General features: G+C 44.8%; 3 protein-coding genes across 7 annotated transcripts in view; 2 read left to right on the top strand and 1 right to left on the bottom strand.

The window, feature by feature from the left end:
• reln (reelin) overlaps positions 1–1,286 on the top strand; it is a 94,086-nt gene extending 92,800 nt beyond the window's left edge. For all 4 annotated transcript variants that reach the window (XM_030097123.1, XM_030097121.1, XM_030097125.1 and 1 more), the window contains one exon: positions 608–1,286. In XM_030097123.1, coding sequence (XP_029952983.1) covers positions 608–704 — 97 coding nt within the window. In that variant the 3' untranslated portion in view covers positions 705–1,286. The remainder of the gene's footprint in view (positions 1–607) is intronic.
• Positions 1,287–2,739: 1,453 nt separating this feature from the next.
• Positions 2,740–6,825, bottom strand: LOC115392010 (small integral membrane protein 29-like). 2 transcript variants are annotated; one of them, XR_003931807.1, is made up of 6 exons: positions 6,383–6,825; positions 6,287–6,312; positions 6,062–6,170; positions 4,873–5,385; positions 4,066–4,801; positions 2,740–3,254 (listed from the first exon to the last, which is right to left on the bottom strand). XR_003931807.1 is itself a non-coding variant. In XM_030096491.1 (4 exons), the coding sequence occupies exons 1-4, from the start codon at positions 6,500–6,502 to the stop codon at positions 5,341–5,343; spliced, it is 300 nt and encodes a 99-aa protein (XP_029952351.1). In that variant the 5' UTR covers positions 6,503–6,825; the 3' UTR covers positions 4,218–5,340. The 2 variants fall into 2 exon arrangements, 1 of the variants encoding a protein (XP_029952351.1); XM_030096491.1 differs by lacking the exon at positions 2,740–3,254 and having other exon boundaries at positions 4,218–5,385.
• Positions 6,826–7,191: 366 nt separating this feature from the next.
• pik3c2g (phosphatidylinositol-4-phosphate 3-kinase catalytic subunit type 2 gamma) lies at positions 7,192–20,356 on the top strand. The gene is made up of 33 exons (XM_030097061.1): positions 7,192–7,285; positions 7,678–8,132; positions 8,226–8,305; positions 9,629–9,786; positions 10,173–10,287; positions 10,365–10,476; positions 10,791–10,861; positions 10,947–10,998; positions 11,283–11,405; positions 11,560–11,590; positions 12,153–12,336; positions 12,435–12,557; positions 12,654–12,782; positions 12,925–13,039; positions 13,139–13,272; positions 13,379–13,567; positions 13,718–13,811; positions 14,086–14,180; positions 14,480–14,660; positions 14,761–14,868; positions 14,978–15,070; positions 15,159–15,288; positions 15,794–15,930; positions 16,014–16,183; positions 16,257–16,413; positions 16,512–16,621; positions 16,720–16,891; positions 17,440–17,558; positions 17,650–17,746; positions 17,827–17,890; positions 17,970–18,049; positions 18,134–18,259; positions 18,591–20,356. The coding sequence occupies exons 2-33, from the start codon at positions 7,758–7,760 to the stop codon at positions 18,741–18,743; spliced, it is 4,077 nt and encodes a 1,358-aa protein (XP_029952921.1). The 5' UTR covers positions 7,192–7,285; positions 7,678–7,757; the 3' UTR covers positions 18,744–20,356.
• Positions 20,357–20,382: the final 26 nt, after the last annotated feature.

The raw sequence follows: 20,382 nt of genomic DNA, 5'->3' as shown, positions 1-20,382 counted from the left end.
AATGAACAGGCTAAGCAACAGTGATCTTCTGCAGCTTTTCTCTGTGACTTAGTTCGAGAACCTCCCCTCTCCTGCTCCCCCACCCTGCACTTTTATGACCTTGTTTCTTTTTTTTTTTCAGTTCTTTTTTTCTTCACTCTGACCTCAAACACTCAGTGTCAGAGGTTTGCCCCAGTGACCGTGTTAGTCTGTGTCTCTAGACTCCCTGTGTCCCACGTTTTGTTCTGTGACATTTGGTCCGTCATTAAGTACATGTAGTTAGTTCTACCGTCGTGTCTGCCATCTAGTTGCCTCTCATTTGTGCAGAGTGTAAATAAATCCAGGTGTGTGACGTAGCGCCACCCATTCTCTGAGATCCATGCAGCTGTTGAGTGTTTGAGGTTATGGTTGAAACTGGACTTTAAAAATAAATAAATAAATAAAATGCTCGCATGAACTTGGATGTGTGAGAGTGTGGAAGCTGCATTCAACCATCTGTGCGTTTGCGTGCATGGATCAAAGCGCGTGCATGGGAAAGGGCGAGAATTTTTGGCGTCCGCCACCCGGTCACTGACGTTCACGCTCCTCCTCTGCCCCTCCCCCTCTCACTGTCTTTGTATCCCTGCAGCACACGTAAGCAAAACTACATGATGAACTTTGCCAGACAGACCGGCATGCGTCACTACTACAGCCGCAAGAGGCGGGCACTGCAGCAGCGCGCCTGAGCCCACCGAGCGGGGATCCGACCTCCGACCTGCCAATCACACATCGACCCGCCACACGCATCCCCGTTCTCCTGACGACATATCGCCCCCGTCGAGACCATTGGCCAGTGGATCATATCAGCCTTAACCTTCCCTCACTCGTCTCCTCTCCGCTGCCACAAACACGGGCCGTCGGATCAGTTTCAGTCCAGCCATCGAAGGCCTTCCCTTTCCACCCGCACGGGTTGGCGGGAGTGAAACTCCGAGGGAAGGAGCGAAGCGGCCATTTTGTTTACTTCCCCGTCACGGATGGTCGGACTGTCTAATTGTTTTGTAAGTGTTGCTGTGGTTTCTCTGATTCCTGTCCCCACGTGCGATGTCCTCCCCTCTGGCCTCCGCCCCCCCCCCCCCCCCCCCCCCTCCTTATCCCACCACACTGTGAAATTGAGAGATAATATATCACTGCTGAACTGACCAGCCGATTGGAGAGCAGCCTCCCAGTTCCACTGAGCCACCAGGGAGGACGACCACTCCGCTGCCGCCAACCAGGAGAAAGACCATAAAGATGATACTGACCATTAAGAGGAATAACGGCAATGAAGAAGATTTAAAAAACAAAAAAAAAAACAAAAAAAAAAAAAAGGAAAAAAGTACTGTGTTCTTGCTGTTCTGTGTGTCTGTGGGTTCTTTTTGTGATGAGTTGACTGTGGTGTTCTGTTTGTTTGTTTTCTACTAATTCATATGCTTTTAAGCGGGTGGGGTGGGTGGGGTTGGGGGGGGGTGGGTGCTGGGTTCTGCGTCCTTTTCCTCGTTTATTTTGGATCAGGTGTTGGCGCGGTGGCCAAAAATGCTCAACTCCAACACCGAGCGAGAACAAAAGAACGATTTGCACGACGACGGAAAGGAGAAAATAAGAAAGAAAAAAAAAGACTGAACAATAATTTGTGTTTGTTTTTTTTTTTTTATCTTTTTTTTTTATATATATGTTGGTTCCCGAAAATACAGATATTTATGGTAAATGGTTCCTCACGTAACCTATTTAAGATGCACTGTGCGTGAAATCTGTATGTTATTTTCTAGTGTTAAGTTATTAGGCAGTCAAGTCAGGCTCTCAGACTGCGTCATCTCCTCTTTCCCTTCACTTCCATCTTCTCCTGTGCTGTTACCCCCCCCCTCTTTCTCTCTCTCTCTCTCTCTCTCTCTCTCTCTCTCTACTAATTTCTAATACCTGGAGGTGAGGCTCTATTCGTGTTGTTTTTTGCAGTCTGTGTAATATGGACCCTCTGCCCTCAGTGTAACTCCAGTATAGCAATCTCCTGTATATATATGTATATCCACTATGGGGAGACCCAGCAGCCTTATTAAAGGGAAATAAAGAACTGTCCAAACCTCATACTGTACACTTTGCTTCAGCTGCTCTCTTTTACTCTCCAAAAAATAAAGCCTGGCATTTGTTGACTGTCTACTTTTCTTACTGTCAATAAAATTCCACAGTGAATTTAGTCTGTTTGAATTTCTTTTGCTCTGAGCCTCATAGATTTAAACATTTTATGACTAACAAATAATCATTCTAGATTTCAAGACTAGGGATACATGAATTCAAAAGTCAGTGCAGATGTGAGACCACAAAATGCTCCCGATGAACCTGGTTTACCACAATGTCAATTAAAGGATCCATAAAGGATCATTAGACGCCTCTGTGCTGTTTTTTGGTCATTTTTTTTCCTTCCGATTTGAAATCGGTGGAGTTTTACAGTTACCCGTCTGTCCTCTTTGCCATTTGGGGCAGTGTCATTTTGGTGGATTGCTTCTGCAGCAAGTTATTGCAACATGTCCAGAAGACTAATCAACCCCCTCCCCCACCTTTATGCCCGATACACTTTTTCCAACAACTGGATTTTGACAGTAAGAAAAATACACACCGACAGTTTTGTGACATTCATGTTAGTGTGAAGTAAACATGTTTGAAAGCTGTTAAAAGAGCACACATTCTATTTTATTATTCAAATATATATGCAGCTTAAAAGGGGAAAAAGCAAATGATATTTTAAAAGCAGGTGTGTTGTTGATAAAAGCCTTTCACACCTCAGTGTCTTCAGACTTGGTGTTCAGTGTGGATTTCTGCAGACCTTCAGCCCTACGCCGGGTTGAGGCTGCAGTCAGGCCACTGAATTCCTCGTGGTGCCATTAAACATACCGTTCTTTTGTCACAAGTTACCAAACGTCACAACCGCGGCCACCAGCGCTCCGATGACGTGGAGTCTGGCCGCGATGCCCGAGCAGGAGTTACAGAATTCCCAGTCACAGCAAGTGTAATTCATGGTGTATTGTGTCCCCATGAAGCTCATGGTGTCCTCTCTGTCCTCCTCTGCCATGCAGCCTCTCTTCAGCAGGGCCCGGTGTTCGCCGTAGTAGCCCTCAGCCTGGCAGCACCTTTCATTTGGAAAACACTCCGTAGCAGTGGCCTGCGGAGGATCTCCCTCTCCGATGATGTGGATGGGGCTGTAGTAGCAGAGCAGGTTCTCACAGAGCAGCGAAGGAAGGAGGAAGTAAAGACACAAGATGCCAGACCTGCCAGGGAATCATGGTTTGGTTACTAATCTGTCAACATTTATGTCGATGACTCCTTTCAGACACAATAATACTCACACAGTAAGACTTAAACAATAGCATTTTCAGTTCTAACTTGAACTCATCTTAAAGGATAGAAATTTTTAAACTAAAATTAGGCAGAAAAGTAGACCTAGAAGTAATAGAAGTGATGCTTTATAAAAGAAGTAGTAATCTATCAATTTATAATATGTTTAAGTGCAATATAAAAGTCACAATAAAGACGTGAAAAACAAAAAACACAAAAGAGTACTACAACAGTTTTTTCTTTCAGTCCATTCTTTGAATACATTTTAAAGAACTGGAGAGATCATCATTCCTTTGAATTCGTCATTTCCCACCATGTACGGTGACGGCGTCTGCATGATTCTGCTTGTATTTTTAATTTACAGTCATGGCTTCCAGCATCCACATCTGTTAAACATTTATTTTTAAACAAGGATGATTTCACTTGCCAGTTGAGACGAAAGGTAATCCTGCATCATTAAGAGGAAAACCTCTAAAGTGATGAGAATCCCTGTGACTAGTCTTCATTGTCTTTGGTATATAAAGTCATTGAGTCACCTTTCACTACTTATGACTCTGGAGTTTCTTGTGTAGTGCTCTTCTCACTAATGTGACAGCCAAGCTGAAGACTGTTCCAGTTTCTCTCAACCTGCTGCAGGTGTGAATGATTTGCACAAATTGTCACATTCTTTGTGCTCAAATTTTGCAAAGAAGAAAGTGACAACAAATGTTACAATACAGTGCACAAGCGGTTCAGTTTACCCACCAAGTCATGTTGAAGATGTGAAATCCAGTCCAAGCTTTTTGGAGCTTCTCCAGATTAAAACATCATCGCAGCACAGGCTCCAGTGAGTCCTGTTAAGAACAGACCACACCCTTCAGCACACCTGCTCTAATGCACAACAAGACCCGAGGAAGTCTGAATCTATCTCATTTTATTTGGCAAAGATAGCATCAACATTTAACTCCAGTATGTCAGGAAGATGGTTAACCAGCCCACCTTCTCTCTCCAGAATAAAAATCATGACACACTTTAGGACTCTGTCACACTTTAGGATTTAGAAGCAGCTTTCTTTGACGCTGTGTCAGTTACACATGTCTCCTCCTGGTAATCATTGAGGCCCTCCTTTGTCTTCCCAGAGATCCCCAGCAGCGTCTTCAGGTTGCTGTCTGATTTCGGGGGAGAGTTACATTTGTCCTTGCAGCAGCAGACGTGAGTGACGTTATACTTGGCTCCCTTATGAGCGACGACCTCATGGGAGCCGCAGGAGTTCCTGTCCACACAGCCCTGAGCGGAGAGGATGTGGACGGAGCCGTAGAGGCCTCTGGAGCTGGAGCAGCGCTGGTCCGGCAGGCACTGGCTGGTGATCGGCTCACACCGCTTCCCTTTCTGGTGCAGTGGACAGTAGTAGCACAGGAGTGTATCCGGAGCGAACGCAGGCAGCACCAGAGCCGTGACAAGCAGGATGGAGGTCAGGGAGCAGCGTGTGTGCGTGTCCATCCTGAGGTGAATCAGTCAGAGTTAGATAAAACTATTAGAGTTTGATTCTTCAGGTGTTTACGTGTTGTTCACCTGCTCTTTCTTTGTGATCCCATCTTACTGTTCCTGAAGCCCCACCAAGCATGTGGAGGAGCGTCCAGACTGCAGACACCCCACTGATCTCCAAGGAGAAACAGGTGCGTCCACAAAGCCATTTTATACATAATTGGGCCAACACACACACACATTCACACATTCACAAACAAACCAAAAAATTGAATTGGATTTTATTTCCCAATCATAACATGTCAACTTTTCCTCCCTTATTCAATCAGATCAAGTCTGATAAGGCTTCATTATGGCAAAACACACAGTCATAGTGCCACCTGGTGTCACACACAGCATGGCACACACACATTTGTCCTCAATGCAGCTGTAGCCTGAAAACATCTCCAGGGATGCAGTCAGTTTTTTTTTTTGTTTTTTTTCCAGTGAGGTTTGTGGGAGCAGGCACATCTTTTCCAAATTGCATACTCCCTCCTTTACCAACTCTCCTGTCCCTCAACCCGAAGTGAAGTGGAGTTTTGCTTCCTTGTACAGAGGTTCCTGCGAAGAAAAAGAAATTCAGTCAGTTGAAATAACTATTTTCACAGATCTGCTGCTAAATGTGAACCTGAACTGTCTTCAGGAGGTTAATAATGTTTGTCTGGGTGGGAGGCCTTTTCCCAACATGATTTTTTCCTCCTTTTTCATGTTTGAGTAGAAATATATTTAAAAAAATAAAAAAATTTAAATGATGACTTTCATTGTAAATTTGGGCCTGTGAGGTTTCAGCTCCTGCATCCGTGATTTAATACTTACATTTGTATATAAATACATGTAAAACCTTACATTTTAAATGTTTGTTGCTTCAGTTAAAATGTTGGATTGTCTTTAGGAAGACTTTGCTCATGGTATAATTTTGCCGCAATAATGTTCTCAAATTTGTCAGTTTCATTCACACACCTGTGAGCAGAAAAGCAAGGCATCTACCTCTCAAACTCATCACTTGTATTTCTTTTTTTAGGATAAGACATAGAATTATTTCACTGTCTGAGTGATTTTAAATATGAACTATTTCCTCATGTAACCATGACATGGATGACAAACCTGATGTTCTATTTACAAGACTGCAGATATCTTGAACATTATTTTTCTGAAGGAAATCATCTAAATGTTTCTGGACTTGTAAGATTGTGCAACATCTGCGCAGTAAATGAAAGAGTTTGAACGATTTTCTTACAACCAGCTCCTCCTCGTCATCCTGTATGTCAGCATCACCCCAGTCGTCCTCGTCCTCGGCGGGGTCATAAGTGTAGAGAGGAATCAGCCGGTGCCGCAGCTCCTCCAGCCTGAGAGAGACAACAAGTCAAGAGACGCCAGATTTTGAGCAAACATTAAAAAAAAAAGAAAAAAAAAAGTAAAGTTTACCTCAAATATCTGCTAAAATGTGGATAAACTAACTTACCTTGCTCTCCTTCTGATGTAAAAAACCTAAAGAGAGGCAGAAGCTTAATACTGTAATTAAGCAGATGCAGAGACGACAAGCAGACGGGATTCTTACCACTGCCACCGCACCTCCCACCAGTATGAGGAGCACTAAAGGTACGAGTGCATAGTAACCAGGAAATTCAGGTTTTGGTACCGGGGGTGAGATGTGCGGAGTCGTGCCGTTCAGATCCATTCCAGAGGAGCGTGGCGCTCAGTGGACCTCAGCTCACACCTGTGTGACACATTCAGTGGAGGCCCGTCGCTCCCATTCCCATTGAAGGCTTGCGATGGGCTTCCTCGGCCTCAGGAAGCCTCATAATCGGCACGATAAGAGTCCCAACGAAACCGGTTTATCACAAGATGTGTAGTCCAAGAGTATGTGTAGTCTTCTAGTGAAAAGCTATTCAGTTCGAGCTCCTGGATCACCTCTGGACTCCATTTGTTTCCTGCTCAGTTTATTTCATATCACCCGAGCCGCACGAACATAAAGCCTGCTGTCAAATGAGCTGAACCTGCCCAAGGACATTCCTGAGCGAGGAGTGCATTGAATGTTATGTTGCCACGCTTGAAGAGCGCTGACGTGCAGAGGATATCAGAGGAATTCAAAATGTATGACACGCACGCAGTCAAGTAATCTTTCTTTATCTGTCAGACTCGTACTGACTGAAGGTTGCACTAAAAAGACACAACATCGCTGTAATTTACTGAGGTTGTGTTCAAACTGGAACAGAACTGAGATCAGTTTCTTTCTGAATTCACACACTGCACAGGTGTCATGTCAGGTTTTCTCCAGCAGAGGGAAAGAGTTAGTTGTTGTGGGCTGCAGGAGGAGGAGGAGCAGGAGGAAGACGGGGGAGGGACAGAGGGAGGGTTGAGGAAGCATGGAAGTCCTGTACAGGTCTAACTTGCTGAGCATGGCTTCCTGTAAGATTTCCCCTCAACACAGGATGAAACGTTGCCTCACAGCGTTTCCAAGGTAAGCTGCCAGAAACAGAAATGACTTTCCAAATGAAATCAGAGATTTACTTTGTAAAGGTAGTTTTGTGTTTAGAATGAAGCTTGGGCTGCTTTGTGTGGTGTGTGTCAGATTGTTTGTTTGCCTTGCTGGTTTGATTTAGTCTTTTTGAGAAGTCAAAGTGTGACTCAGCTGAAACATGTAGTATGACGATAACCTGTCATGTATCTTTCACTCTAGTGAAACCTTTTTGAGTGCGCTCTGGCAGATTTCCTGTTAAGATTTGAAACCTGGTTAATAATCAGCCCAATGTAAACCTCTGTGCTTAGAGTCCTGTCATATAACTTTATTTATTCAGAAATCACATTCACTCATGATACTGACTAATAGATCTGACTTCATTTGTTCTGTAGCGCCACAGTGTTTTGTTCCACCATGCTGTGAAGAGAGGGTGAGCAGACAGTATCACAGCCGTCCAGGATCGCTTGCACAAATGGAGTCTGAAGACAATGCATACCTGCTGCCAGATGACATTGACCTCCCGATGTCTCTCAGACACGACCTGGAGGAAATGAACCTTTATGAGAGCCTCGGTGTTTTGCCCGTTTATGATGAGATTCATTTGTATGAATCCACCTTGGCCGGGCTCATCGCCCCACCTGCACCCGACCCACCGGCGGTGACGGGAGGCCAGCGCCCGGGCCCCCCGCCCATTCCGCCCCGAAACCGGCTCCACAGTGCAGGTGTGCTCCCGAACCAAGGCCACCGGCCGCCAGTGCCCCCCCGCAACAGGATGAGGCAGCTTTCCTGTGAGCTTCCTGAACCTGTGAATAGACTGACCCGGTCAAGCACGGAAGTTGAGAATCATGTGAGTAACTTTAGAGAACTTGATTTCACCTCAGTGAATCAAAAGGGGCAAAATTAAGAATGAGCTGAAAGTTCTTTGTTTTCCTAACTTCAGGATCCTTGGGCCATCACACTAATAGACACTCCAGAGGGAAGCACCAAGAGCCTCGCTTCTTTCTGCGCCACAACGTCCAGGTAAAGAAAAAAAGGGGGAATAGAGTGTTGTGTTGTCAGTGTAGTACAGACATGGGCATTGCAGGTTTTTCTAAAGGGTAGTGTTGTCATCAAGGTTCCTGCTCTATACACACTCTCCTGTGACCTTTCTGTGTGGAGATTGCATGTTCTCCTTGCATACACTCCAGCCTCCTCTTACAATTCTTTCACTTTTGTGTTAAGGTTAGTTGTTCACCCTAAATCCTCCTCCACACATACACCCTGTGTGTGTGTTTCTCTGTTTTCTCTACCTGGTGGGAAAACTACAAAAATCACATCCATGGTCTAAACATATTAGCTATTGAAGTGATTGCAATGATTGAAATATGATCCCGAGATGATAATTTATTGATGACAAATAACTGATAAATTAAATCCGTTCAAGAAACGCCAACCCATACATGTGATTCTGTGTGTTCTATCTAATCACACAAGGAAAGTAAGTCTATAAACATCAGCATGTTAAAACAGACATCAAACATCCGAACCAGTATAAACTTTACCGAACAGATTTCATGAAACTGTTAAATCAGAGGAGAAATCATTTGCTCAACTTAAGTTGTGTGAAAAATCTGTTTTTAATGAAAGTCAGTAATTCCAGTCATGTTTCTGGCATTTAAAAACCACAAGATCATGTAGATGGATGAATTTCCAAGTTATCAGAAACTGAAACCTGTAAAACAAAACACTTTTTCTTACACACACACTTCTTTATTAGGAAACTTCAACATTTGAGTTAGGTTTAGAGTACAGTATGTAGCAAATTGTTCATGTTGTTCTTTTTTTTTCCTGAAACAAGAGAGATAGCTATAGCACAGTTTACAACAATTCAGCGGATGTGTGTAAGGAAAATAAAAAGCACACATCCTTTTCACGGTTAAGATCGGGAGGCGTTTGAACAGGGACCAAAGGAAGAATAAAATTAATGACAACTTATCATAAGCAGACTTGGCAGCACTGTTCACTCTGGAACTCTCAGTCACATTTCTGAAAACGTTCGGGCCTTTAAAGAACAAAACGTGATGGGATTATATCACCTGCTGGTGCCATAAGTGACTCATGGCCACACGGCTCGTCAAATCCAGCCTATCAGATGCATTATTAATGACTATTGGAGAAGTGGCTGTTTTACATTCATAGAAAGTGTTCTTATTTATTCATTTTTCTAAAACTTTTATGTAATGGTGTTTTTCATTCATCGTCAGTGTAACATACTTGTTGCTGTTGTTTTCAGAGTTTTTTGCACCCAGTTTATGTGGTTATTTTTACTTTCACTATCGCACCGTGTGCACCTTTGCCTTGCAGGCTGAAGTCCCGTTACAAACACACAGACTCCGCTCACAACTCCGGCATGGTGCGGTGTCGACTGCTGCACGTCCACCCTGCCCTGATGCAGGATGTGGAGGTGACGGTCAGCGTGGCCACTGACTGGCACCCCGACCCACTCCCGTTCCCCACCCCAGGTGAGCGCTACACCCCGTCACTTCCAGAAAACCTTAACATTTCCTGTAATCGCAAGATTTCTAAAGAAAAAAGAAAAAAAAAAATCCAAGTTTCAGTCAGTAAACAGACTGCTTTATAAACAGAACGTATAAACACATGGTTTCCTCTCTCCTGCTTTACTGGATCTGCAGACTTGTGACGATATTACAAGCTGCTCCAGGCCTCAAACTGAACTCTACAAAGTGGAGGAAATTGTGGCTTTGAATACATCTGCAACGTCTGCAGCGGTTGCATTGCAGACTGTCAGTTGTTATTATTGGCTCGGGTTCACTGTGGAGTGTACTGGTACCTCTGACCCCGTGGATGCTGGCAGTGTGTGGACTCTGGACTCTGGTCTTGTGTGCAGTGGACAGGACGGTGAAGAGTCTGATCGACACAACCTTCCAGCTGCTGGACCAACTTCCCGACGCAAACGACAGCTATGTCCTCAAAATAAGCGTCTCTGAGGAGTATCTCAGGAAGTGAGTGTGTCACAGTTTAAGAAGGAAAATGACCATCTGTGATGCTCACTGATAAGTCTTTCTCTCTCTGTCCCCAGTGAAGAAAAACTCGGTCTGCATGAGACCGTGCAGTTCTACGCGAAGTTTAAACAAGTCATCCCCCTCCGACTGGTGAAGACGAGCAGCCTCCCGCACCGTCTGGCCCGAGACGTGAGTCGGTTCAAATTCCTCCTCCGAGTGCCGACAGTTTACAGGAAGGGGCAGTCCTCGGGCTTGAGTTGCTGCTCTCATGGAGACTCGTGCTGAGCCTGTTATCAGAGGAGCGATTGTAAAACCCCGCGCCCTCACATCTTGTCTGTTGCTATATCACTCCTTGTTGTCTGTTTACACACACGTAGCGTCACATGGCGCTATTCTGTCGCTAGGCTGAAGCTGTGTGTTGGTATTTATGACCGTTTTGTGTTTGTGAAAAGCTGAGGGATAAACAAGCAGCCGGTGTTTGAGTGTTGTGTTTCCTCTCCGAGGCCGAGGATGACCGGAGTGTGTTCCAGCTGTACGACCTCCTTCGGCCCATCCGCATTTCCAACCCGTCCAAGTAAGGCCAATTGTTTTAAATGAATAGGCCCCCTCCCGACCCTCTCATGTGCGCCTGCTTTCTTTAACCTTTCCTCCATTTTCAGGTTCGGCCTGCAGGATTTGCTTGACAGCTACAACAATGAAGTGAAAAATATGGTCAGTAGAAATAAGATGAGAATAAGATGCATGTTTATTCTCTCCATTGGTGTTTTCTACCTACACCTCTAGTTCCCAAAAAGTAAAGTGAAACTTTTTACTGTTTAAATCAAACATTAAATCAAACAACTTTTTAAATTTAATGGCTGTGATGAAAGTGAATGATTATAATAAAATCCCATATGCTGATTGGAGTCAGTAGTATGTTTTGGTTGATTTGCATATTGTAATCAGGTGGTCTGGTTTTGTTGGCTTCTAACTTGATGTGTGTCTCATGTCTACAGTCCAAGATGAATGCTTTCATGCTTGTGAGCGGCATTCGCAGAATCAACAATCTGCTGTGTGGCTTCTCCTGCCCGGAGCTGGAGGACGCCATTGGCATCATCAACAGGCTCAATCCCGTTCTGGTAGGAGATCAGCCGACCGGCAGCGTAATCATCCTCACCACTCTGAAGTGGTCTGCCCCATTAGAATATTAATGTGATGAAACCCTGATGCACTCATTTCATGACGTAGAAAAAATATTATTGATCTTTGATTGACTTTCTTTCTGCCATACAGAGTCCTGAAGAAATGTTTGACTGTGAAGCTGGTGAGTGTAATTGAGTGTTTATCTGAATTATACTGACCGTCATGTTATAGATTACATTGTATTAGATTACCTGAGAGGGTAGAAAAAGGCATGATGCTCCACATCAATCACACTGGGAGTATTAAAGTCTGGAAATATGAATCTCAACCACTAACCTGTTTGACCATCACACTGAAAAATGTTTACCTCGCTCGCTAGTTTTAAATCAGAGGTAATTTCTCAATTCAAAATTCTGCATATTTTACATACAGTATGAAAGAGTAGTTCATACTCTTTCTCTAAATCTTTCTCATCTCTAAAAGGGGTTGAGTGAGTGACATTAAAAAAAAAAATGTAATACTGTGAAAAGAAAGCTTTCCAGACAGGTTGGTGCTATTTTCTAGTGTATTTTTTCCTCCCATTTTTAATTTTCAAGAAGCCATAAGTGACTCATGACAAAATTTAAGTTATAAAAGTACTTCGTGTCACACTGTCTGTGAGAATTTTAAAGATACTATAAACACACGGACACAGAATTTGAGCTCAGTCTTGTCTGAAACGTTGTTCATCATGTGATCTCCAGCCCTGACGATGCTGCACGGTGCGCTGCTCAAAGTGCTGCAGATATACTTCGACAACTTCCAGGCAGACTTCAGGAGCCAGAGCGTGATCGGCAGACCTCGGATCTGCGACGTCGACAACAACCAAGACATCCTCCGATTCAATGTCGCTGCCATCTACCAACTCCAGCCCAGCTGGAAGTCAGAGTATGTTCAGGATCACACTGTGTGGAGGCGCTAATAGAAAATACCACCGAAATAACCGCATTCTTTCTCTTCTGTCTTGATTTTTTTTTTTTTTCCAGTTATGATTACTTTTCTATTTCCTGCCACTTGACCTATGGAGGAACGCAGGTCTGCATTCCTGGTGGAGCTGAGAACATCAGCACCGCCTTGGCATTTGGAAACACGATCCAATGTAACCGCATGTAAGGCCGAGACGGCGTCTCCCATTATGAACATGGTTTGATCACGATACACTTAGAGGGTAAGAACAAAGGCTCTTGTTCGCTTTTCTTTTTCAGGATTGTTTTCCCGATACCGGTGAACAAGCTGCCGTACGAATCCATGCTGACGATCCGACTGAAGGGCACCAAAAAAAACAAAAGCTCTGAGCTGCTGTGCTGGTCGGTCCTCCCTCTGTACGACGACAGGTGGGTTTATTTCCACACCTCGCATCTCTTTAGTGATATTCAATGTGTGTTAAAATGCCTTTATTGTCTGCAAAAGTTATTCTGGATGCAGATCAAGTAGGTGCCAAATAGAGAAGTCATTCTTCTCTGTCTGTTTGTGTAGGAGTCTTGTATCGGGCAGCGTCCTGCTCAGCATGTCCACCCTCCCCGAGGTGCTGCTTCCTCCCTCCCCAGCGCTGACCGACAGCCTCAGGAGGGCCCTGGGTGTCATCCTGCAGGTCAGTAACACCAGGCCACTCTGCCCCCTGGTGACCAAAAGCACAAACTGACTTCTCGCCGCCTGCTGCTCTCCCTTTCACCCCCCTCTCTGGCTGTAGCTGGACTTTCAGGACCAGTTCCAGTGGGAGTATCAGAGGCCCATCGCGCTGCCGGGGTCCATGCTGTTCTCACAGCCGTGTGGAGAGCTGCAGAGGAAGATACTGGAGGTGTCCAAGAAGCACTGCCTCTGCTTGTGAGTTGATCTGTGAAACAGATTTGATGGGAAGACCGTAGATCGATCTTCTAATAATAAAAATGTCTGCTCACTGCTTTAACTGGTTGCTTGTCTGTTTCGCCAGTCTGTCAGATAACGAGAAGGCTCTGCTCTGGACCAAACGTTTCGAATGTGAGAAAGGCAGTCCCTGCCTCCACCTGGTGCTGGGCAGCGCCCCCCAGTGGCTACCTGAGGACCTGACGGAGATCTACACCGTCGTGGACAGCTGGCTCATCTACCTCCCTGAGGAAGCTCTTTTCCTGCTTGGCCATAGGTGTGTTTAGCAGTGAATCACCAAACACACAGAAATGTTGTTCTTATTGTTGCTTGCGCCTCTGAAAACTTTACTCAGCAGTCACACATAACTGATCAAAAACGTGATGCCTGGCTTCAATAACATCAATAACGCAACCATGTCTTCCAGTTTTCACGACAGGACTGTTCGGGAAACTGCAGTCCGCTACTTTGAGCAGATCCCAGATGCAGAGCTGGAGGAGTTTCTGCCACAGCTGGTCCAAGTAAGTAATCCCAGCCTCGCCAGTAACTGAACTGCTCACAGAAATTACAGTGAATTCAGTTTTTATCGCTCTGTAACAATGCTTCCCAGCAATACGTCTGACTTTTTGTTCATATGATTTATTCCTGTCATACTCCTTCCTTATATTCCCATATTCCTTTTATACTCTACCTGGTTTTATCAGTGATTATTTCAACTCGGCTGGTATTTCCTGGTTCATGTGACAAATTTTCCCCTCTCTTCAGTAGTTGAATTATCCCCCTGTTGTCCTCCAGGCTCTGAAGAGCGAGTGGACCCTGGAGGGGCCCCTGGTGATGCTGCTGCTGGAGAGATCACTGAAGAACATCCGCATCGCCCAGCAGCTGTACTGGTGAGTCACACGTTACACTGCTGTTTATTCTGAACACTCGCTAAACTGTTGCTTCATTTTCTTAAAGTGTTAATCCTGATATTAACTTCCACCTCGTGGTCCCACTTTACTGCTGGAATATTCATTCACGGTGTTTTGTGATCAGTGCTTAGCTTAGTAATCGTTTCCGCTAAAAGAGGCTGGATGAAGCATTACAACTATTATTAGAAACTTTTGAGCTTTTCAGTTTATTTGATAGAATCAAAACCAGACGATTTCAGATTGCAGGACTGTCCTAAAATGCTTGAATGTACTGGCAGGCTGCTGGAGGATGCCTTCACTGACGTGTACTATCAGAGCTGGTTCAGTAAAGTCCAGGCAGCCCTACGTTACTGCTGTGGCAGCGCACTGAGGCAGGAGCTGGAGCACGAAACCCAGCTGGTGCAAGTCCTCATGCAGGTGGCGGACAAGGTTCGCACGGCCGACAAGGCTCAACGGAAGGTGTGTGGATGGGGGCCGTCCAGTCTCCTTTCTCAGGATCATAATGTTTTACTGATTTTGTTGGTTTTGATGGTCATGATATTCATTCATTCATTTGCAGAATGTTTTGAACATGGAAAAATACAAGATCAACAACTTCTTCCAAAATGGGATCAGCTGCCGTTTACCGCTGGACCCTGCAGTCCATGTAAAGGGCGTGAACCTGGATGTAAGGAAAACGCACAGCAAGATACATTTATATTAATATTCATGATCCTGCTTTTTATTTTTCTCTAATGTTTCTGTTTCATATTGAATATTTCATGTGTCTTTTCCAGACCTGTAAGTTCTACAATTCCAACGCCGCTCCTCTTGGGATTTCATTCGTTTGCACTGACCCCCTGGCCACCAACATCAGCGTCATCTGCAAGGTTTGATACGTTCCAACACTATAAGTCAAGTTCTAATCATGTCTTGAAAACAGTCACGTGAGTTCTCAGTGAAATGTGTTTTTTTCAGACGGGAGATAACCTGCGTCAGGACATGTTGGTGCTCCAGATTGTTCGTGTGATGGATCACGTGTGGCTCCAGGAGGGCCTGGACCTGCAGATGATCACCTACAGATGTCTTTCGACAGGCAAAGATCAAGGTCAGGGCCTTATTTTCAAATGCGCATGAATTTAATTCATTTGCCAGCATCGCCAACAACAAACCCATCTCATGAAACTTTAATAGAAAAAATTCTGCTTGAGAAAGCAGCACAGTCAGGCTCAGAGGTAGTGACTTTTCACACTGGTTGGAAGTTTTAAGAGGACAAAGTGATATCTGATAACAACACAATCGATTCATTGCGGTGGGCAAAGATCAAATGCTGCCAGCTCCACGGTCAGAGTGGAGAAATGTGTAACAACAATCGTTACATCACATCTTGAGAATATGATGAGCCTGCTTGTTAAGACCTTTATTTCAGGGTCATGGGTAGCTTTATCATCCCTGAGTGGCACTTGGTGGTAAAGCCAGCAGTAAAATATACAATACACACACACTGACACACCTATTTACAGCTGCTGAGCCGGAATAGAAGTTCTTGTGACTAAATTCTACAGTAGCTAATGTTCTTTTTTTCTTATGTTCATATTTTGTGTGGTTGTCAGGCTTGGTTGAAATGGTCCCTGAAGCAGTAACGCTGGGCAAGATACAACAAGAGTGGGGTCTCGGAGGGACCCTCCGGGAAGACACGCTGGAGAAGTGGTTCCACATGAGGAACAAAACTAAAGAGGACTATGAGAAGGTCATAGCCGCATGGACATTTTTTGGCTAACATGTACTTTTCCTGGCGTAACAGTGTGTAATAGTCTCTGTCTGCGTGCGCAGGCTGTGACGAACTTCATCCTCTCATGTGCAGGGTGGTGCGTGGCCACCTTTGTCCTGGGAATCTGCGATCGCCACAATGACAACATCATGCTCAAATACAGCGGACACATGTTTCACATCGACTTTGGCAAGATCATGGGCAACGCGCAGAAGTTTGGAGCCATTAAAAGGCATGCAGAGTTTTTTGAGAAATCGTACTAATATGAATGGTTTCAATAAGATTTCTCTGTCTCTCACTAACAGGGACCGATCACCCTTCATCTTCACGTCTGAGATGCAGCACTTCATCACCGGCGGCGGGGAGAAGGCCCAGCGTCTGCATCGCTTCGTGGAGCTCTGCTGTGAAGCGTACAACATAATCAGGAAGCGATCTGGACTGATACTCAGTTTGCTGGAACTTGTAAGACATGACAAAACAATGCCGCGACATTAATCTTCCGGCCATATCTGACGGCGGGGAATGTTAACCGTTGTTTTGTTCTTTGTGTGAATTTCAAGATGCTGCATGCAGGGATGCCAGAACTGAACCACGTTAGTAACCTGCAGTACGTCCAGAACAAACTGAGGCCCAATAACACAGACCTGGAAGCCACCTCCTACTTCACAGCGTAACTTAACTCTTCCAAATGACGAGCTTTTTTTTTTGTTTTGTGTTGATCTGCTGTTTGAGTTTTTCTCTCTCTCTCTTATTTTTTTCCTGTTGTAGGAAGATCAAGGAGAGCATCAACTGCATTTCAGTCAAGGTTAACTTCCTGGCACACGCCATGGCTCAGGGGAAGAAGCAGGAGTCTCAGTCCCAGGGTGGGGTCATCTGTGCTCCCAGCACCAACATCCAGGAAGCCGTCATCGAGGGATTCTCCCCCAAAGGCAAAGATACGGTGAGGCCGCTGCACGTTGCTCTCTGGGGCGCGGATATCCAGACGACGCTCGTCTCAGTCTGCACTTTTTGCAGCACATAGAACTTTGCGTTAGATCCAAGCAGTCAAGGGAGCTGATAAAACACCTGGAACTGACAGCAGCTTCTCACATTTCTGGTCTGTGTGGAATAACCCCCGGGCATTCAGCTCGGTCTGCGCGTGCATGCGTGTGTGTGTCTGTGTGTGTGTGTGCGCGCGTGCATGCGCGCGCTTGCTGTCACATACGGCCTCCTCGGCAGCAGTGATGTGTTCGGAAAGTCTTTTCCCCAAAGTGGAGCGAGAAGTGTTTGTTGGCATTTCGCTGCTCTTTGATCAGAGCTGGTTTCCTGACGCCAGCTTTAACTATTTGGCGGCTGAATCGAACACCTTGTCTTTCAAATCAGAAGCGGAGTGGTGTGCCAGTTACTGGATCTTTCCATAAATGCAGCAATTTGAACTGCTTCAACATCAATAGTTGATGCTTTTTCACCCTCCAACCAAACGGAATTGTCGTCTTGCTCACTTTGCAGGTCTACAAACTGCGAATAAAAATTCATGACGGCTTCTTGACCATTGAAAAGACGTACTCACAGATTGAGGGAATCCACAAACAGCTGCAGAAGCATTTCATTGAAAATACTCTACCTCAGTGAGTGAAGAAGCAAACACACTCCAGGCTTTTGATGGACTGCTGCTCCTCTCACAATCATCTGACGCATAATCTTCACTTCCTGTTGCAGGTTTCCATCTCGGTTTATAGGATCCTTCACGCCAGAGAGGAAGATGCAGCTACTGAATAAATATCTGAAACAGCTTTTTGAGGGGCAGAGTCGAGGAGTGAGTCTCTCTTCCCTCTGAGTGATTTCTGTCAGTGATCTGCCTGTTATCTGAAACCTGTCTGACTCTGTCGTCTGCAGAATGAGTTTGTGTGCAGTTTGTTTCTGGATGATCCCAGCTCAGGCCAGGGCAGCGTGGCTACAGGTAAACCTGAAGACGAGTCCAGAGCAATGTGAAGAAAAATGATGTGATTTATCGGCACTGATGCTTTGATCCATTACAGGAGCCTCTCCACAGGTGCAGCTTTGCATTTCGTTCTCGGACTCCAAACTGTCCGTCCTGGTGAAACACCTGAAAAACATTGTGAGTCTTCTCCACTCTCGTCGCATTATTCAGTACTGAACAACATGACCACAGGAAGTTGACCATGTTAATCTGTTGAAACAGAAACTGGCGAACGGCTCGAACCCTGACGCCTACGTGGTCACGCGCCTGAGACCAGACCCTCAGCAGCGCTCCAAGAGGAAGACCAAAGTCGTCCGCAACAACGCCAATCCCACCTTCAATGAACTGGTACGGCGTCCGTCCTCTCTTCCAAAGCACATAATGTAAAATGTAATATCTGAATAAATTGAAAAACGCAACGATGTTACACAGAAAATTCACTAACTTTTCCAGATTGACTTAAAACTTTGCAATTCATGTTCATTCATGTTAGATTTATAAAATATGTACCTGAGTGATCAAAGGTTGTAAATGTCAACCGAAAATTATTTTGACGTGAAAAAAACCTACTTTTTTCACCTTTCAGCCGGAACACAAAGTCACAAAAAAATGAATTGACAGTATCCTAGAAGTGTGGTGTTGAATCGGGAGTCATTCAGATATCTTGTGATGTTCACAGCTGGAGTACAATCACGTCCCGCTGCTGTATGGGATGGTGCTGATAGTGACCGTGAAGAGCAGGAAAGCCTTTCTGGCTGGAACCAACATCAAACTGGAGGATGAGCTGCTTGCTAAGGAGACCTGGTTTCCCCTGCAGAACAGTGCAGCCTGATGTGAGCCTGCTGCACTGCAGCTCTTCTGCCAGCAGGGGGTGCAACTCCACCGTGGGACCTCATGCCTTCAGTGATTTTTTTTTTTTTTTTTATAAAGAGGGTTGAATTCACCTGTGAAGAAGAAAAGCACTGTGCTCTGAACAATGAGTGTCATTTATATCCCCTCATTGAGTGGAACTAAACCTCAGCCTGGAGCTTCGTCCACTGGAGGCAGGAACATTTTATGAACTTACAAAGCTGTGTAAAGACAACAGTTTGCTTGGGAAGCATAGTGATTAATCATCAATTTTACAATGGCTACTTTGGTGACAGATGAAGAAAAATTATTTTATCTCGTATGATCAAAAAGGCACTTTTAGCTGTATGTTTGTGAAGGTTTTTTTTTTTTTTTGGCACTGCCAGTCAAACCCAACCTTTCACACATGTGGGCCAAAGACCTGACTGACCAAACTGAGCACGAAGAAGAGGAAGTGATGCATCGTGTTTCCCGTCCAGACACTGCGTTCATCTTTTTTGGATGTGTCGGCTGGATCTGCCTTACCGGAGGAATTGTGCTCCACCCCCCCTCCCCCTGAGGAGCCAAATCTAATCTGAATCGCCTTACCCCCAGACACACTTTCACACACTGTCAGTGGCATTCAAACACATGCATGCTCAGACAATCAAGCACGCTCACCTTCTTGTCCACATGGCTGTATGAGAACACTGGCTCCTTTCCCTTAACCTGGAATCTGACGCCACGTCTTCACTTTAATCTCAAACTAATCTTCTTGTCCTATCAAAACATGTCTTCACATTGAACATTCACGTTATGAGGGCTTGTTCTTTCACAAACTTTTTTTTTTAAACCTCCTTCTCTCTTTTGCACACTCACACACGAGCACTTTTCCGTTTACTGCAGGTCTTCATGTTATCCTAATGCCGTCCTCCTCCTGACAGGCCTGCTGACCCGTGCTTTCCTCTGCCTCGTGCTGAGGATTTTGTGACGATCGAGGATAGAAATAGACCTTCCTTGCACTAGATTTGGTTCAATAATGTATACCCTTGTGATTGCTATTTCTATTAGTCCCAGCTGGTTCGCTCACAGGAAGGAAGGAAGGACTGGAAGTAACTGCTGGCTGTTACCCAAATGCAAAAGAAAATTCACTATATTGTGGGTTTATCACTAGTAAACTGTTCATTGTGGCCACTTTTTGTTTTTATCAGAAAACATTGGCTCTGTATTGCTGGTGTGAGTTCACAAATCATACAAAATCTGTATTAAAGGAACCTTATATGTAGCGTGATGACACAAGTTTCCGATGAACATATAGAAGCTTTGATCCACCTTTAACGTAGTTTGATTAAATCTAGGATGTGGGTTCACTGCGGCCAATCCCAGTTGACTATTTGTTAGTCCGTCACAGGGCAAACATGTTTACATTCACACCTGTGGGCCAGTTAGTCTCAATTGCATGTTTTGGAATTTGGGGATGTCAGCAGAGAAGTTCTTGTTCCGGTGTCTCTTCCGCCCTGCAGAAACCTTCTGGTCTTTCCCTCAGCAGAACGCAGCGCAGGCAGGAGAGAGAAACAACTTCTATTTCCTGACAATAAAGCTGGTATTTATATCTGAGTAAATGCATTTTTTTTTTTTTTTTT

The sequence above is a fragment of the Salarias fasciatus genome, chromosome 7 (assembly GCF_902148845.1).
Source record: "Salarias fasciatus chromosome 7, fSalaFa1.1, whole genome shotgun sequence".
Classification (NCBI taxonomy): Eukaryota; Metazoa; Chordata; class Actinopteri; order Blenniiformes; family Blenniidae; genus Salarias; species Salarias fasciatus.
Note: the sequence above shows the minus strand (reverse complement) of the source record. Positions and strands in the feature narration are given on the sequence as shown.